The sequence below is a fragment of the Aspergillus niger genome (assembly GCF_000002855.4).
Source record: "Aspergillus niger supercontig An02".
Lineage (NCBI taxonomy): Eukaryota > Fungi > Ascomycota > Eurotiomycetes > Eurotiales > Aspergillaceae > Aspergillus > Aspergillus niger.
Window position 1 is genome coordinate 1,943,403 of NT_166519.1, and position 12,749 is coordinate 1,956,151.

The 12,749-nt window shown below is 49.4% G+C and overlaps 4 protein-coding genes across 4 annotated transcripts; 3 read left to right on the forward strand and 1 right to left on the reverse strand.

Annotated features, from left to right (window-relative positions):
- Positions 1–435: 435 nt before the first annotated feature.
- Positions 436–1,402, reverse strand: An02g08020 (uncharacterized protein; the record flags this gene model as incomplete). The annotated part of the gene is made up of 6 exons (XM_001399898.3): positions 436–500; positions 562–665; positions 729–885; positions 974–1,103; positions 1,251–1,263; positions 1,386–1,402. 6 exons carry the CDS (start codon positions 1,400–1,402, stop codon positions 436–438), a joined length of 486 nt encoding a protein of 161 aa, XP_001399935.1.
- Positions 1,403–4,950: 3,548 nt separating this feature from the next.
- Positions 4,951–5,605, forward strand: An02g08030 (uncharacterized protein; the record flags this gene model as incomplete). The annotated part of the gene is made up of 3 exons (XM_059746436.1): positions 4,951–4,967; positions 5,136–5,270; positions 5,365–5,605. 3 exons carry the CDS (start codon positions 4,951–4,953, stop codon positions 5,603–5,605), a joined length of 393 nt encoding a protein of 130 aa, XP_059600032.1.
- A 1,467-nt stretch (positions 5,606–7,072) lies between these two features.
- An02g08040 (hypothetical protein) lies at positions 7,073–8,806 on the forward strand (the record flags this gene model as incomplete). Its single annotated transcript, XM_001399900.3, has 1 exon — positions 7,073–8,806. The coding sequence occupies one exon, from the start codon at positions 7,073–7,075 to the stop codon at positions 8,804–8,806; it is 1,734 nt and encodes a 577-aa protein (XP_001399937.3).
- A 2,303-nt stretch (positions 8,807–11,109) lies between these two features.
- Positions 11,110–12,516, forward strand: An02g08050 (uncharacterized protein; the record flags this gene model as incomplete). The annotated part of the gene is made up of 2 exons (XM_001399901.3): positions 11,110–11,477; positions 11,556–12,516. The coding sequence occupies 2 exons, from the start codon at positions 11,110–11,112 to the stop codon at positions 12,514–12,516; spliced, it is 1,329 nt and encodes a 442-aa protein (XP_001399938.1).
- Positions 12,517–12,749: the final 233 nt, after the last annotated feature.

A 12,749-nucleotide genomic window follows, 5' to 3' on the forward strand; every position in this document is an offset into this window, starting at 1 on the left:
CAAAAGAGTAAGCGACTCCCATAAAGTACATAATTTCAAAAGACCTTCAAAAACCATGCAATGTATCTACCACAGCTTCCCACCTTGTCCTAGTCTACAAACTTGGCTAGCACATCCAATTATGTCTTGTCCTTTGTTATTTGGGGGGGGTGGTTGGATGAAAGAGAAAGCATATGTTATATAACGTCCGTTTTCTCTTTCCAATCCCCCCAGCAATCCACTTCTCCCCATCCCCTCCAGCTGTCATCGGGACAATGACGGGAACCGTCATTGTCGGCAAATAAAGTCTGAAAACACAAGTCAAAATAACCGCATCACGTTAACACATGTTGAGCAACCCGGGCTCTGTTCATCATATCCGAGGATATAGGGTGGTTGGCATCCTCGGGCGGGTGTTCACTTGGGCCATTTCGCGCGGAACGAAGGAGGGTTCGTTTAGCAAGTGGCGTCGATCCTCGAACGGGAGTTCATCAGAAGAGCAACGATAAGACCGTACAGACCTGTAAAACATCCTTGTTAGATGGGGCAGACCAATTATATCGCTATGTTGTTGTGACTCACCCAAGACTTCAGCGAAAATGAGAATCAAAATCATTCCGACATAGAGACGGGGCTGTTGAGCAGTTCCACGGACACCTGCGTCACCAACGATACCAATGGCAAAACTAGAGATACTGAATTAGTCCCAAGCTTACCGGAACTGAAAGGTGCCATGTTGAGAAGCTTACCCAGCTGCCATACCAGCCAAACCGACGGCGAGACCTGCTCCCAGCTGAATGAAACCAGTGTACAAGGGGACCTTCTGTCCCAAATCGTTTGCAATCAGGACCGACACGACCAGACCGTAGATACCAATGATACCCGCCATGACAATGGGGACAATGTCTGTATCACGAGATTAGTATCACATCATCCGAAATTATATGCGATGGCATATCCCAGTGGTATAAAGCTCTGTGAAGCTTCCACGTACTCTTGACGATCAGGTCAGGTCTGAGGACGGCCATTCCACAGACACCGACACCAGCCTTGGCAGTTCCATAGGCAGCTCCGAAGCAGGTGAAGACGATGGCCGAGGTGCAGCCAAGGGCACCGAAAAAGGGCTATACAAGTTGGAGATCAGTTAACCGTGTCGAGAGATGCTTGTTCGATGGCAGATTCTCCGCTTGATGCAACGAAGCCAAGCTACCTTGAGGGTCGCTTGGAGCTCGATGGTGTCATCGGTGAGGGTGGGATCACAAGTGACTTACTGCGTAAACGGGGCTATCAAGTCCATATGTCAGTATATCAAGTCGAGAATCATCCGTAACATTATTAAAGTCGAGATACAAGAGGGCACAATGGTTGGGATGCTGGGAAAAGGAGTAGGTGAGGTGATTACGTACCAAAGTTCGGTGGCCATCTTGACAGATTTGGCGACCTTGCGGGCGATAGAAGATGGAGTGAAACTATGAAAACAGCCGAAAGGAAGAGTGACAGGGCAGGGACAGGCCGCGTGTAAAGCGATGTGGTGATGTTGAGGCTTGGGGAAGCGAGACGGAGATGAAGGCGTGAAGGCGAACACGCTGGAGGCTTCGGGGACGCTGACCGACCACCTGCGTCATCACGTGATGGCGGCTTGGCGCTGGCCCGTCGGCCGCGCATCACGATAACCAGCTTCCCCACCCAGTCGGTGATGAAGCAGCAGTCGTGAAACAGATACAGCTTGATGTAAAAATATAATATGTACTACTTGCTGTGCTCACTATAGACTATTCTCTCTCTTTTTCATATATAGGGCTATCGCACTCTACATTGTGTTCGAGGATATCGGAGGTGTCCGCTCGAGAGATAACTGAATTACGAATCACCGTCCGGTTTTCCTGATAGAAGAATAACTTCATATAGAGTGAGACTGATTGTATACGGTATAGAGTTGTAAACTACGAAGTCTGGCATCTAAGCCAATATGGCTTATATGGCAAGTGCGCGATACTCAAATTGGCTTGAAGTATTGAGATAACGAGACAGTGATGGGGAAATGCGGAGACTGCGGGAGTAGCTGCCAAGCCGTGATATTTTGGGTCGTACAGAATAGATCAAGACCCCTACCTCTACATTGTACTTCTCAATCCTTCGTCGCCCATGTGGCAAAAGATATTCAATGCAGCGCTACTAGTGTCTCTGGCTCATCACAGACAGGGTCGATCTTCAGTCATGATGTCCTTAGATTATATTTGTAAGCTTACTTACGTACTATCTATCACACAAAAAGGACATGACTGATAGCTAGGTCCAAAATGTGTGCGCTCATATCGGTCTGGTCAATATCTCCTGTCTGTCTTTGCGATAGGGATGACCTTATGAAAGCTAGTATGTCTACACGTATTGTATTCATACCTTTCCCTTGTATATCATCACCGATTACTTTAATCCTTTCCGCCATCGCGCCTTTCCTTGACCAGATCTCGACGGGGATCGGCTACAGAGCGGTTCTGACAATGTGGTTGAATTACTGCACTACCATAACCACTGGCGAGTATTGCTTCGAAACTCAGTACGCTAGAATTATTTAGTAGACCTTCTCTCTGACCATCAGATATCAATCATGGTAGCTAGGGTGCTTGCGCTTCATTATATATAGTAAGCAAAAGGAAGAAGGGAGTGACTACTTAGTGGTAGCTATGGGTTGATAAGGTCACTTTCCATCGAAGCGGGAGGCCAGATGTGGATTTGAAAGATAAGTAGAAATCTCGTGCGTAGAGAACGTGCAAAAAAAAAAAAAAAGAGGAAGCAGCAAAATATTCAAGCAATACAACTATCTCACTACGGGTGCAGTTTTCTCTCGTGTCTTGCCGACAAATGTATGTAACATACTCTTTACATACTCTTTCTACACCTCCTGGCTCACACCCCTTCAGTGAGGCATACCTTTTCTTCTCTCGAACACCATTTCTGGCCGAATGACTGCAATAGAGGCTCTTTTCTGTTACTTGGACATCAAGAGTTGGAAGCATTATTCCATCACAAACAGACGCAGACGAAGTCGCAGATGCAGTGGGGATACTGTAGGCTCATCCTGGGTACTGTTTCCACAAATCCCACCTGCTTGCTCGCAACAGAGCAGTTAGAGTGTATTGGTATACTCTTCATAGGATTCTAGAGTTCTTGGTGGTCCTAGGCTGCATAATTCAAGTTGTGCCCACTAAAAGGTACTAGGCAGACGTTGAACGTGTAGGTGGAGGGTGTTACTGCGCCTTGCGGGTCACTCGAACATCTATATATATATCCCTGGCGAGATGCTGCTGTAAGATAGGGCTATGCATATATAAGCTTTAGATCGAATAGCCTGGAGGGACCCACCATCATGTTAGCCAGGCAGTGCTTTTCTTACGTTGCTGGTTAAAGTATGCGGGGTGACCAGGATGTTTCCTTCTAGAAATAACAACGACACAGGGTGGCTTGGACTGCGGTGATATCGATCACATGATACTGCGTAATGTCGATAGGCAACTTGATCTCTTATTTTTATCAACTCTATTTTTATTCTTCTCGCTGAGGCTATGTAGTAGTGGGATGTCTCCGTCATGATCAGCAGGATCCTCGTAAACATTCGACAATATAAGCGACCGTTTTGTCAGGTCATCATGGCAGACGGATTAACTCGTAATGATGTATTTGCGATATGCGAACGATAAGACATTTCATTATCGAACACATGACGTCTAAAATCCGGCTGAAACGTGCTTTAGTCCAATGATTATCTGCATAGTTAGCGTAGGCGCTGACGGATAGATGCGTGTCAAATGATATCACTTTGCTTTTTCCCTGGAAATGAGTCCACGCTAGTCTAGACACTACAAAGTCAAGTACCATAATGGGGACCGGTATCTGTCCGACATTGTTAAAAGCTACCGGCACCGTGATTCGTGCGAGAGGAACCGTAGGGCTGGATGGCCCACTAAATTTATGCTGAATTCCGTCTCCCAAACCTCCTAGACACGGGAGTCATACCCCTATTCTGCACAAGGGATTGCGTAGGGGGCCAGCTCTAGTCCGATAAAAGCAGTAGGTATGAAATACGATGTGCTGGTCCGTCCCACCCAGAACCGAAGCCCAGACGCTTGGAGCCCTCTGCACAGAGTGATTTAGTCAATATTGGCGGCGTCTAACCTAAGACTACCGGCGCCTCGCTTCAGCCTGGTAAGGTGGTACGGTGGAAGCGCCAAGCCCCTGCCAGGCAACAAAATAACCATGACAAAGGAGGGCGGAGGGAGGGAAAAAAAAAAAAAAGGTAAAAAGTCAAAATGTAGGCAATGGGAGGAAAGGGGAAAAAGAGGGCGAAAGTTCTCCCCTTACTGTTGAACAAAACCCAGCTGCACCGCCCGATGACAACATGGTTCAGTTCCAAAATTGGAGGAGCATCAGCCACGGGACTGGGGGAGGTACAAAATACAAAACGTCGATACGACGCAAAAGTCACCCGCCGAGAGTCTGGTTGAGGTGAGCTCGGAGCCAATCAGCAAGCGGCCAAGGCATCAGCCACAGTTCGCAGTGAAAAGTATGACGTAGCGACAAACATGCACGGCGAGCGGAAAAGGATCGTCCTGACTATCGTTGTCGTCCGCCCCGGTTATTCTAATTATCACTAGCAGCTATTGGTCTTTTATCTTATTACCTAAAGGCGTATCCGTTGAATAACTAATGCGGATTCGAGGACAGTGCTTTACGTAGGAGGCATAGCACCATCCCCCCCCCGGCGGAGGGTAGCTACTTAATTTTGCCGCCCATCATTTAAGAGTCCCTGTGGTCCCGCTCCCTTCCTCTCCTGATTTTTCTTGTTGCTTCCCCATCATTCATCTGCTCGCAATCAGATACAACCTTCATCTGGTCATATACATCATCTGCTCACTACTCTCTCCTACATCAAACTAGTCAACTTGAAGAGATCTACGTCTCCCTCGATTCACAATGCCTTTCACTGCCTCGTAAGTCTTGCAACCCCTCGCGACGTCATCTTTTGGCGATTTCCTATCCAGTCGCGCGCATACCTGGACCTTGACGAGCTGGAGCTGTCTTGGGATAGCTTGCGATCCCAATAATCTGAATGACGAGAGCATAGTGTCGTGGGTATGCTAACGCCGTTGGGACCATAGGGATATCTGCAAGATCATCTTTGCGATCATCTTGCCGCCACTGGGTGTTTTCCTGGAGCGAGGATGCGGTGCTGATTTCCTGATCAACATCTGTTTGACAATCCTGGGTTGGCTCCCTGGTGTCATTCATGCCTTGTACGTGGCCCGCCAAGTGATGGATTTCCGGAGATTCCGAGGCTAACTCGTTTCGTTCAGCTATATCATATTCAAATACTAGACCGCTCCTCAGGCCCGTCATTACCGCCCACTTCGATTCAAAACCCGTCGATTGGGGGAATAACCTCGTCCTACCTACGATTTCTTATCCTACGGAATCGAAGATTCGAAATTTAGCGGGTCGGGGTGACGTTGTCAACATCATTAGTATCGTTCCGCGGGCTCCCGACGAGTCTAGCCTAATGCAACCCCGCCAACATAAGCGCCGTCATTGGGCGGATGTCCAGCATGCTCAGTGCGGCGTGTGTTTGTGACAGGGTCTTGATCGCCTTTTTTTTCTAGTTTTTTCCCCTTTGTTCTTATCTCCTTGGGTTGTCATTTTCTTATGTATTGCGCATGATACCAGCTCACCGTGTCACTGGGCTTTGCTTTTGTCATTATCTCTTAGTTGGCAGTGATCAGATTTATGATTGATGACAATGTCAAACCAATTAATCAACCGCATTCTGGGCTCAAATCGTAGCTGCTTATGCCATAAGCAGCATTGTAATCTGCGGAGTGGGTATGGGGAAACACGAGTTGCCGATCGGGCCATTGAAAGCAGCCCAAGCTCAACAAATCCCGTGATGCGTCTGTCTAGCCGCGTTTCGCCTTTTAGTCTAGTGTCGACACATCTAGCTGGATCTACACTCGCAGTTGTGCCTGGTTGCCCTCAGGGTCTTCGAATCAAAAATAGCCTAAAGGTGCGCGGTTAAGGAAACGGACCTAATTCCATTGCTTGCGCCTTGAACCTCTCGGATCGGCTCATCTGACATCATGTGCTGTTCATATCGGCAGGGTCGGCGCCAACACGGCGCGTACTTCAACGCCATCGTCTACCCAAAACCCAATCATGCAAAGCGACAGACCTCCTGAAGAACTGTGTCCATGAGCTACGTGTATTATGTTTGGGACAGTGTTGCCATGTTTCGCCCTGGCGCGTATAGGAGGCTTGGACTACTGATTTGGGTCTCGAACCTTGATTCTCTCTCTTCGCAGCCACTCAGCGCCATGGCAGAACGTGGTTTGACGCCCATGTTGGCAGTATGCGGTACATCGTGCTGGTCCCTGAAGTCGCTCCTTCCCCCCTTATCGCAGCCGCTTCTGTCTTGAAGTTGGTGCTTCTCCATGCTGTTTGGAAACCATCGCTTCTCCAGATCCTCAGTGTTCTTTGCACTCTTTCTTCCTTGATCATCTTAGGATGATATCCTACGATTATCAATGACTCCAGAGGTTGGATTCCCTCTGTAGCGTCACTTTTTACGTGCATAGGTAAGGTATCGACCCTGTGACCTCCCGTTCGCGACTCCTTGGCTTGCATTATACCTGGCGGTGATAGTCTACTAACCCGAAAACGAAGATGCTTTTACAAGATGTTTATACCTGCTGGACGGTTATTCACGATAATACTGTTGATGCTGACAAGTCTCGCCTATGGTTCCCAGACCACCAATCCTACCGCATCAGCAACATCTTTGTCCGGTCTGATCCCAAGCTGTGCGGCAGACTGCATCGAAGAATTTATAATCTCCGATTACCCAAAGGGCGCATGCTCGGAGTGGGATCTCGACTGTCTCTGTCGGACGAACACGACAAGCGGCTATACGCTTGGGGAGGCGGCATTTCGCTGTAGCCTTTCCTTATGTTCTATGAAAACAGTCTTCAGCGCCGACTTGTACGACATTTGCGACTCGGTACCTGGAGCTTTGCCACGGACTCATGCTACGATCACCGCGACAGTGATGCCAACAGGATCAAGTCCCACGCAAAGGACTGCAACGACGACGACGACAGCGACGGTGCCATCTACCTCCAGCTCCAGTTCGGCCTCCAACACTGGGTCCGGGTCTAGCTCTAGTACATCCTCACAACCGACAAGTCTTAGTACTGAGCATACCTCGGTAACTACTGAGACTTTTCAAAGTCCTTTGACGGTTTCAACTTCGCAGCCTTTTCTCACGGCAACGGGTAGCGCTACCAGTAGTGGCCAGTCGGCATCCGCGAGCGCATCTGACAGCAGGCTGGAACCTGCTGCTGTGATTGGAGTTTCAGTTGCTTCTGGGATATCTGGATTCTTCATTATGGGTGTTATAATATTTTTCTGTTGTAGGAAGGCAAGGCGACGAAAACAGGATGAAAAGGACCACTTTTTCGAGATTGGAGGTGTCATGTCCGAGCCTCCGGATTTCACATTTCCACCAAGACGGCCAACTGGGCCTCGTCCTATGCCTGGTACAACAGATAGGGATTCCGAAACCTCCAGACTGATAACCCCGTTTGAGCCGAGAGCTCAGACACCTGCTGTCGTTGTCACAGGCCCCGGTAATCATCATAATAATAGTCCCATGGGGGTGTATAGTACCGACAGGATTGGTTTTGCAATGACTACTAATTCCGAAGCTGAGGGAACATTGAGCCAGTCGTCTCCACGAACGATTTCAGATCTACTTCCTGATAAACCAACGCTGGGGCTTTACCCGGAACCATTAAGGTTGAGTCGTCAGAAACCGCCCAGACCCCACAGCCATGCGACTTTATTCGAAGAGGATATGGCAAGACCACGGAGCGTCTTTGGTGCACCATACCAAAATCTAAATCAGCCGACCTCATCAAGCCAAACTCAAGAAAGTCGGCGGTATAACCGGGCCCCTATGGCTGGATTGCCTGCGCATCCTCGTGCGATGCTCCATGGTTTTGGGGAAGGCCAGGATGGAAAGCTTGCTATGAGAGGCCCGAATTACCGAAGGAGGCCTACCTATGCAGAAAGCGGATCAAGGGTTCGGTACTCCAATCAAGATGACACTTATGAAAGCCTGCTACAAAGCTCTCCGGTCTCGGACGCTGGGGAGTTTGTCGACCGGGACCGGCAACATCGCGGTGCTGGACATGTGAGACTTGTCGGACCGGCGTCGTCACAGGGTGTTGCAAGTGGTCCGTTCGGTGGCACGGACGCGAACAATAGCATGTTGTACAACCTGGATGACAACTTTGAGGACATCGATATCAACGGCTCCACTAGCAGATTGGACCGTGAATCCCGGCATTCGGGAAACTTACGGCCACTCACGCCAGTGCGGGAAGTCAGAACACCAACGCGAGAATCTCCTACACCGAACTGGGAATTTGCCTCGAGTGACCAACCTGGTCTTCCCCGGATGCCATTTTTGCGGGCGGTCAGTCCCAGGCAGGAAATTGTCTCTCGCCCGCGGATTGTACGAGGGGACGATATCAAAAGAGTCCAAATTCGGCGGAAGCCACATGCCGGAGGGTTAACTGTACCTTACTCACCTGAAGACTACTGGCTTGGTCATGATCCAGGGCCTGTGTTGGAGACTCAGGCACGCAGACAGTCCACCGATTCGATGCGTTCCATTGAAAGCGTGAGGGGCCACATGCCGAAGAAGAAGCCGGTGCCGTACGAGCGAAATGTAACCCCATCCCGCAGCGGGTCGGATTTGATACTGCGCGTGGATTGACGGGATACGTCTAGTCTAAGAGGTAGGGATGCACCATTTCTCGGCCTTGGCTACTAGGAGTGGAAACTTCGTTCTCGGTGAGGACAATTCAATATATACATCTACATATATGTATATGAAGCCCAGTCTTTTCCTTTATGTTGTATGATACTTTGACTTATGTTCGCTTGGTGGAGCGAGGTATCTGTCTCTTCTTCCAAGGCGCTTCATTTCTATTTTACTTTCAATCTTATGATTGTATATATGCATTGGCCATGGGTGGATCTAGATAGTATGGGCTTTGGAAAAGGCAGCGAATCTGATAGTGCACATATACTACTTACTAGGGACTGACTCTGTGCTTCCACCCTCGCCCCACTATTTTGTCTGTCATTTGGGAGACTCAAAGCCACTAATTGCACAGAATAGTGTCTGATGAGATATCCATCTCCGCTATGTTGTGAGTCAGATAAGGCTGCAGTCAGCTCACCAGAGAAAATCACGCAAACGAATCAGGAGTGCTGCAGAGGCCTATTCCAAACATAGCGCGGTAAGATGATGTTTTTCCACTGGGCCGAAGTGAGAGACGCAATCACATTTCCAAGTTTACCGCACAGGCAGATTCCCATGTGAACCCACTCTTTCTGCCACCATCCTCAGTGGAGGGTGTATTGAGGATACGGTCATGATACAGACGGCGGCCGGGAGAGCTCCGCAATGACGTCAGAAGCGGTGATCAGCCCCTGGCGGATGACTGAGGCAGTGAGGCCGCACTATTCCTGGTGTAGAGAATTCCGAGCCAGTCTGAGCGTCCTGGTTGGTTGTGACCTCATTTTTGAGCAGCACCAGATAACAAGCTAGTGACTCGCAAAAGAGGAGGCTCGGAAAGTAACATCCATCCACGATCCTTCGCGCAGATGGTGGCTTGAGGAGACTAGGAGGGAATGAATGTAGGTTCGTGCATTCGGTAGTCGGTCCGTTCCCTTTCCCCCCCCCTCCATCCCCGCCAGTCGTGTTTATCGTTCAGGGCGGGAATGATCTCGATGGCTTGGGTAGGTTACAGTGTAGGATAGTAGCAGCTGGAAAGTAAGGCCACGAGGAGGCGTCATTGGCGCTGATGAACATTGGGGATCCGTGTGTTTCGGGCATACACTGCATACTTACTTACACTGCACAACTACTAACGTTACTTACTATAGTTCTTTTAATAAGACCGTAGGGATAGCTGTATTGTTGTATTATTGTGTCGAGAGTAAACCTGACTGACCGGTATTGTAACTGATGTCAACCTGTCTCCCTCTGCCGTCTTTCTCTCTCCTTCTCTCTTCCTCATTTGCTTTCCCCCTCCATGATATCAGTCCCCGAACTTGATCAAGGATCCGAGTTCACCCATTCTCATTTTCGCCGAACAAGTGAGTTTCATCCGGTTTTCTCGACGGATGGATGGTGAGTAAGTTTGAATCACCCATCCCTCCCCCTCCCATTTTTCCCGTTTGCACGGTACCTTCCGGGCGTGTCTTTTGCCTGCCGATGCCGGTTGGCGCCTTGACCGTTCCGCGGAGCGAATCATATCGCCAGCCTCTCCATCATCATCTATTATTGTCAAGGATACCTTTCGAATATGTATGGCTGACTGGCTTCTACTAAGTTCTCAGACGCACCACTACTAGACACTATGATCAAATAGGAACAATTCAACTATGTTGTAACTTTGGGAGCAAGTGGGGTTCGAACAACCAGAATTTGCAACCGTTACTGAAAACACAGCTTCCAGTTCACCAGTGAGGTTGAGTCTTTTCTTGTCCCGATGCGGTCGATGACGGCGCCACGGGCTGCATCACCCAAGGGAGAAGATGCTAGGCGTCCTCCACCGCTTGCTCGTTTACTCCTATATAATGGCTCTGGACTCCCATTGTCTGTCAGGAAGTGGTCCTCTATCTCCCCAGACTCCTCTCACTCCACTGAACCCCATTTCGTACTTCGCCTCCTTCATCTTGTGTATCATACTCTCCTCTTTCTCTTCTTGCTTGCTGCACATTATCAATTCCCCTGAGGGAACATAATTTTGTGTAGCATATTGTCTTATCAGTGTGCATCCTTGCAACGCCGGTTTACGTGCATTGTCTGGTCCCATTGATCATTCTGGTTTTGCTTGTGATCTTGTTTGACCTCGCGTTGGCCAGACGACGTTGCCCCTGAAGATCGACTGACGTCGTTGTCGATTGTCTTCCGCAGTAACCGTTTCTTGTTCATATTCTGGGTCCACAAAAGGTCCACTTCTATTGTTGCCACCCGCCGGAGATCCACCACTATTGCTATCCACAATGACAACAGCCGACGGATATGCTACCCCACGGGTAAGCCGGTTGTCGAGCCTGGACGCATCCCAGGCCGACCTCTACGGCGGTCCCAGTGTGGTCGTCCCTCCTAAACACTTGATGGCTTCGACCATGTCTCATGAAACAGCCATGGAATTGGAAGCCGCCAAACAACATTTCGACGAAGAGGTTTCCTCCGAAGAAGGTTCCCCTCGAGTTGCTCCCCCTGTGACTAAGAAGGCCCTCACCACTGCCGACGACTTTGCTCTGGCCTTTGATATTGACGGAGTCCTTATCAGAGGTGGGAAGGCTATCCCTGAAGCTGCCAGTGCACTCAGGTACATCAATGGAGAGAATCCTTATGGTATTAAAGTGTATGTATCGATATCCTCTACCGTATTATAGCGGTGCTCCCTTCTCAAATGGTAGTCCCGTGCTGACTGCTCTACCAGACCTTACATTTTTGTTACAAACGGTGGAGGCAAGACGGAGGAAGAACGATGCCTTGATCTCAGTCGACAGCTCGAGCTCGAAGTCTCCCCCGGCCAATTTATCTGTGGCCATACCCCGATGCGCGAAATGGCCGAGCGGTACCACACGGTTCTTGTTGTCGGCGGTGAGGGTGAGAAATGCCGTATTGTAGCTGAAGGCTACGGCTTCAAGAATGTCATCACCCCCGGAGACATCATCAAGACTAGACAAGACACTACACCGTTCCGGAAATTGACCGACGAGGAATACAAGAACTCCCGAGTCCGGGACTTTTCGCAAACGAAGATCGAGGCGATCTTTGTCTTTGCGGATAGTCGGGACTGGGCCGGTGACCAACAGATTATCCTCGATGTCCTGATGTCCAAGAATGGACACCTAGACACCCGATCCGACTCCTTTGACGAGGGCCCGCCTGTGTTCTTCTCCCACAACGACGTGGTTTGGTCCACCTCCCACGAACATTCCCGAATCGGCATGGGTGCACTCAGAGCGTCGCTAGAGGCGTTGTACAAAGCCGTCACTGGCAAAGAGCTCAACACGATCGCCTTTGGCAAGCCCCAACTCGGCACATACCAGTTCGCTACGCGGTTGTTGCGACAATGGCGCAAGAACACTCATGCCATCAACAAACCTCCCAGCACTGTGTACTTTGTGGGCGATACCCCCGAGTCAGACATCAGGGGCACGAACGAGTTCAACAAGACCAGTGACGCTGACTGGTTCTCCATCCTGGTCAAGACCGGTGTGTACCAAGAGGGCACTATCCCCCGTTATCCACCCAAAAAGACCTGCAATCATATCCTGGACGCGGTCAAATTCGCCATTGACCGCGAAATGGCCAAAGAGAAGAAAGAGGGGTCGACTGTCGTTGACGACGTTGACTCGGAACTTGAGCTAGAAGCGGGCCTTCTGCCCAACTGAGTTCTTTGCTACTGATGGTAGCTGGATGATACAAGTGTGATGCATGTAGATTCCTATCATTCTTGTTTATTACTTTGTTATGGATACCTCTATGCTATGAATGTATGACAGATATGTATGTCTTTTGGCGTTGTGTTTACTACATTCATCTTCTATACTATTATTATTGTTAGGAATTTCATCAAGGCTTCTTCTTACTATTTCAAATCAAGTGCCATCTTAGACCAAATTCC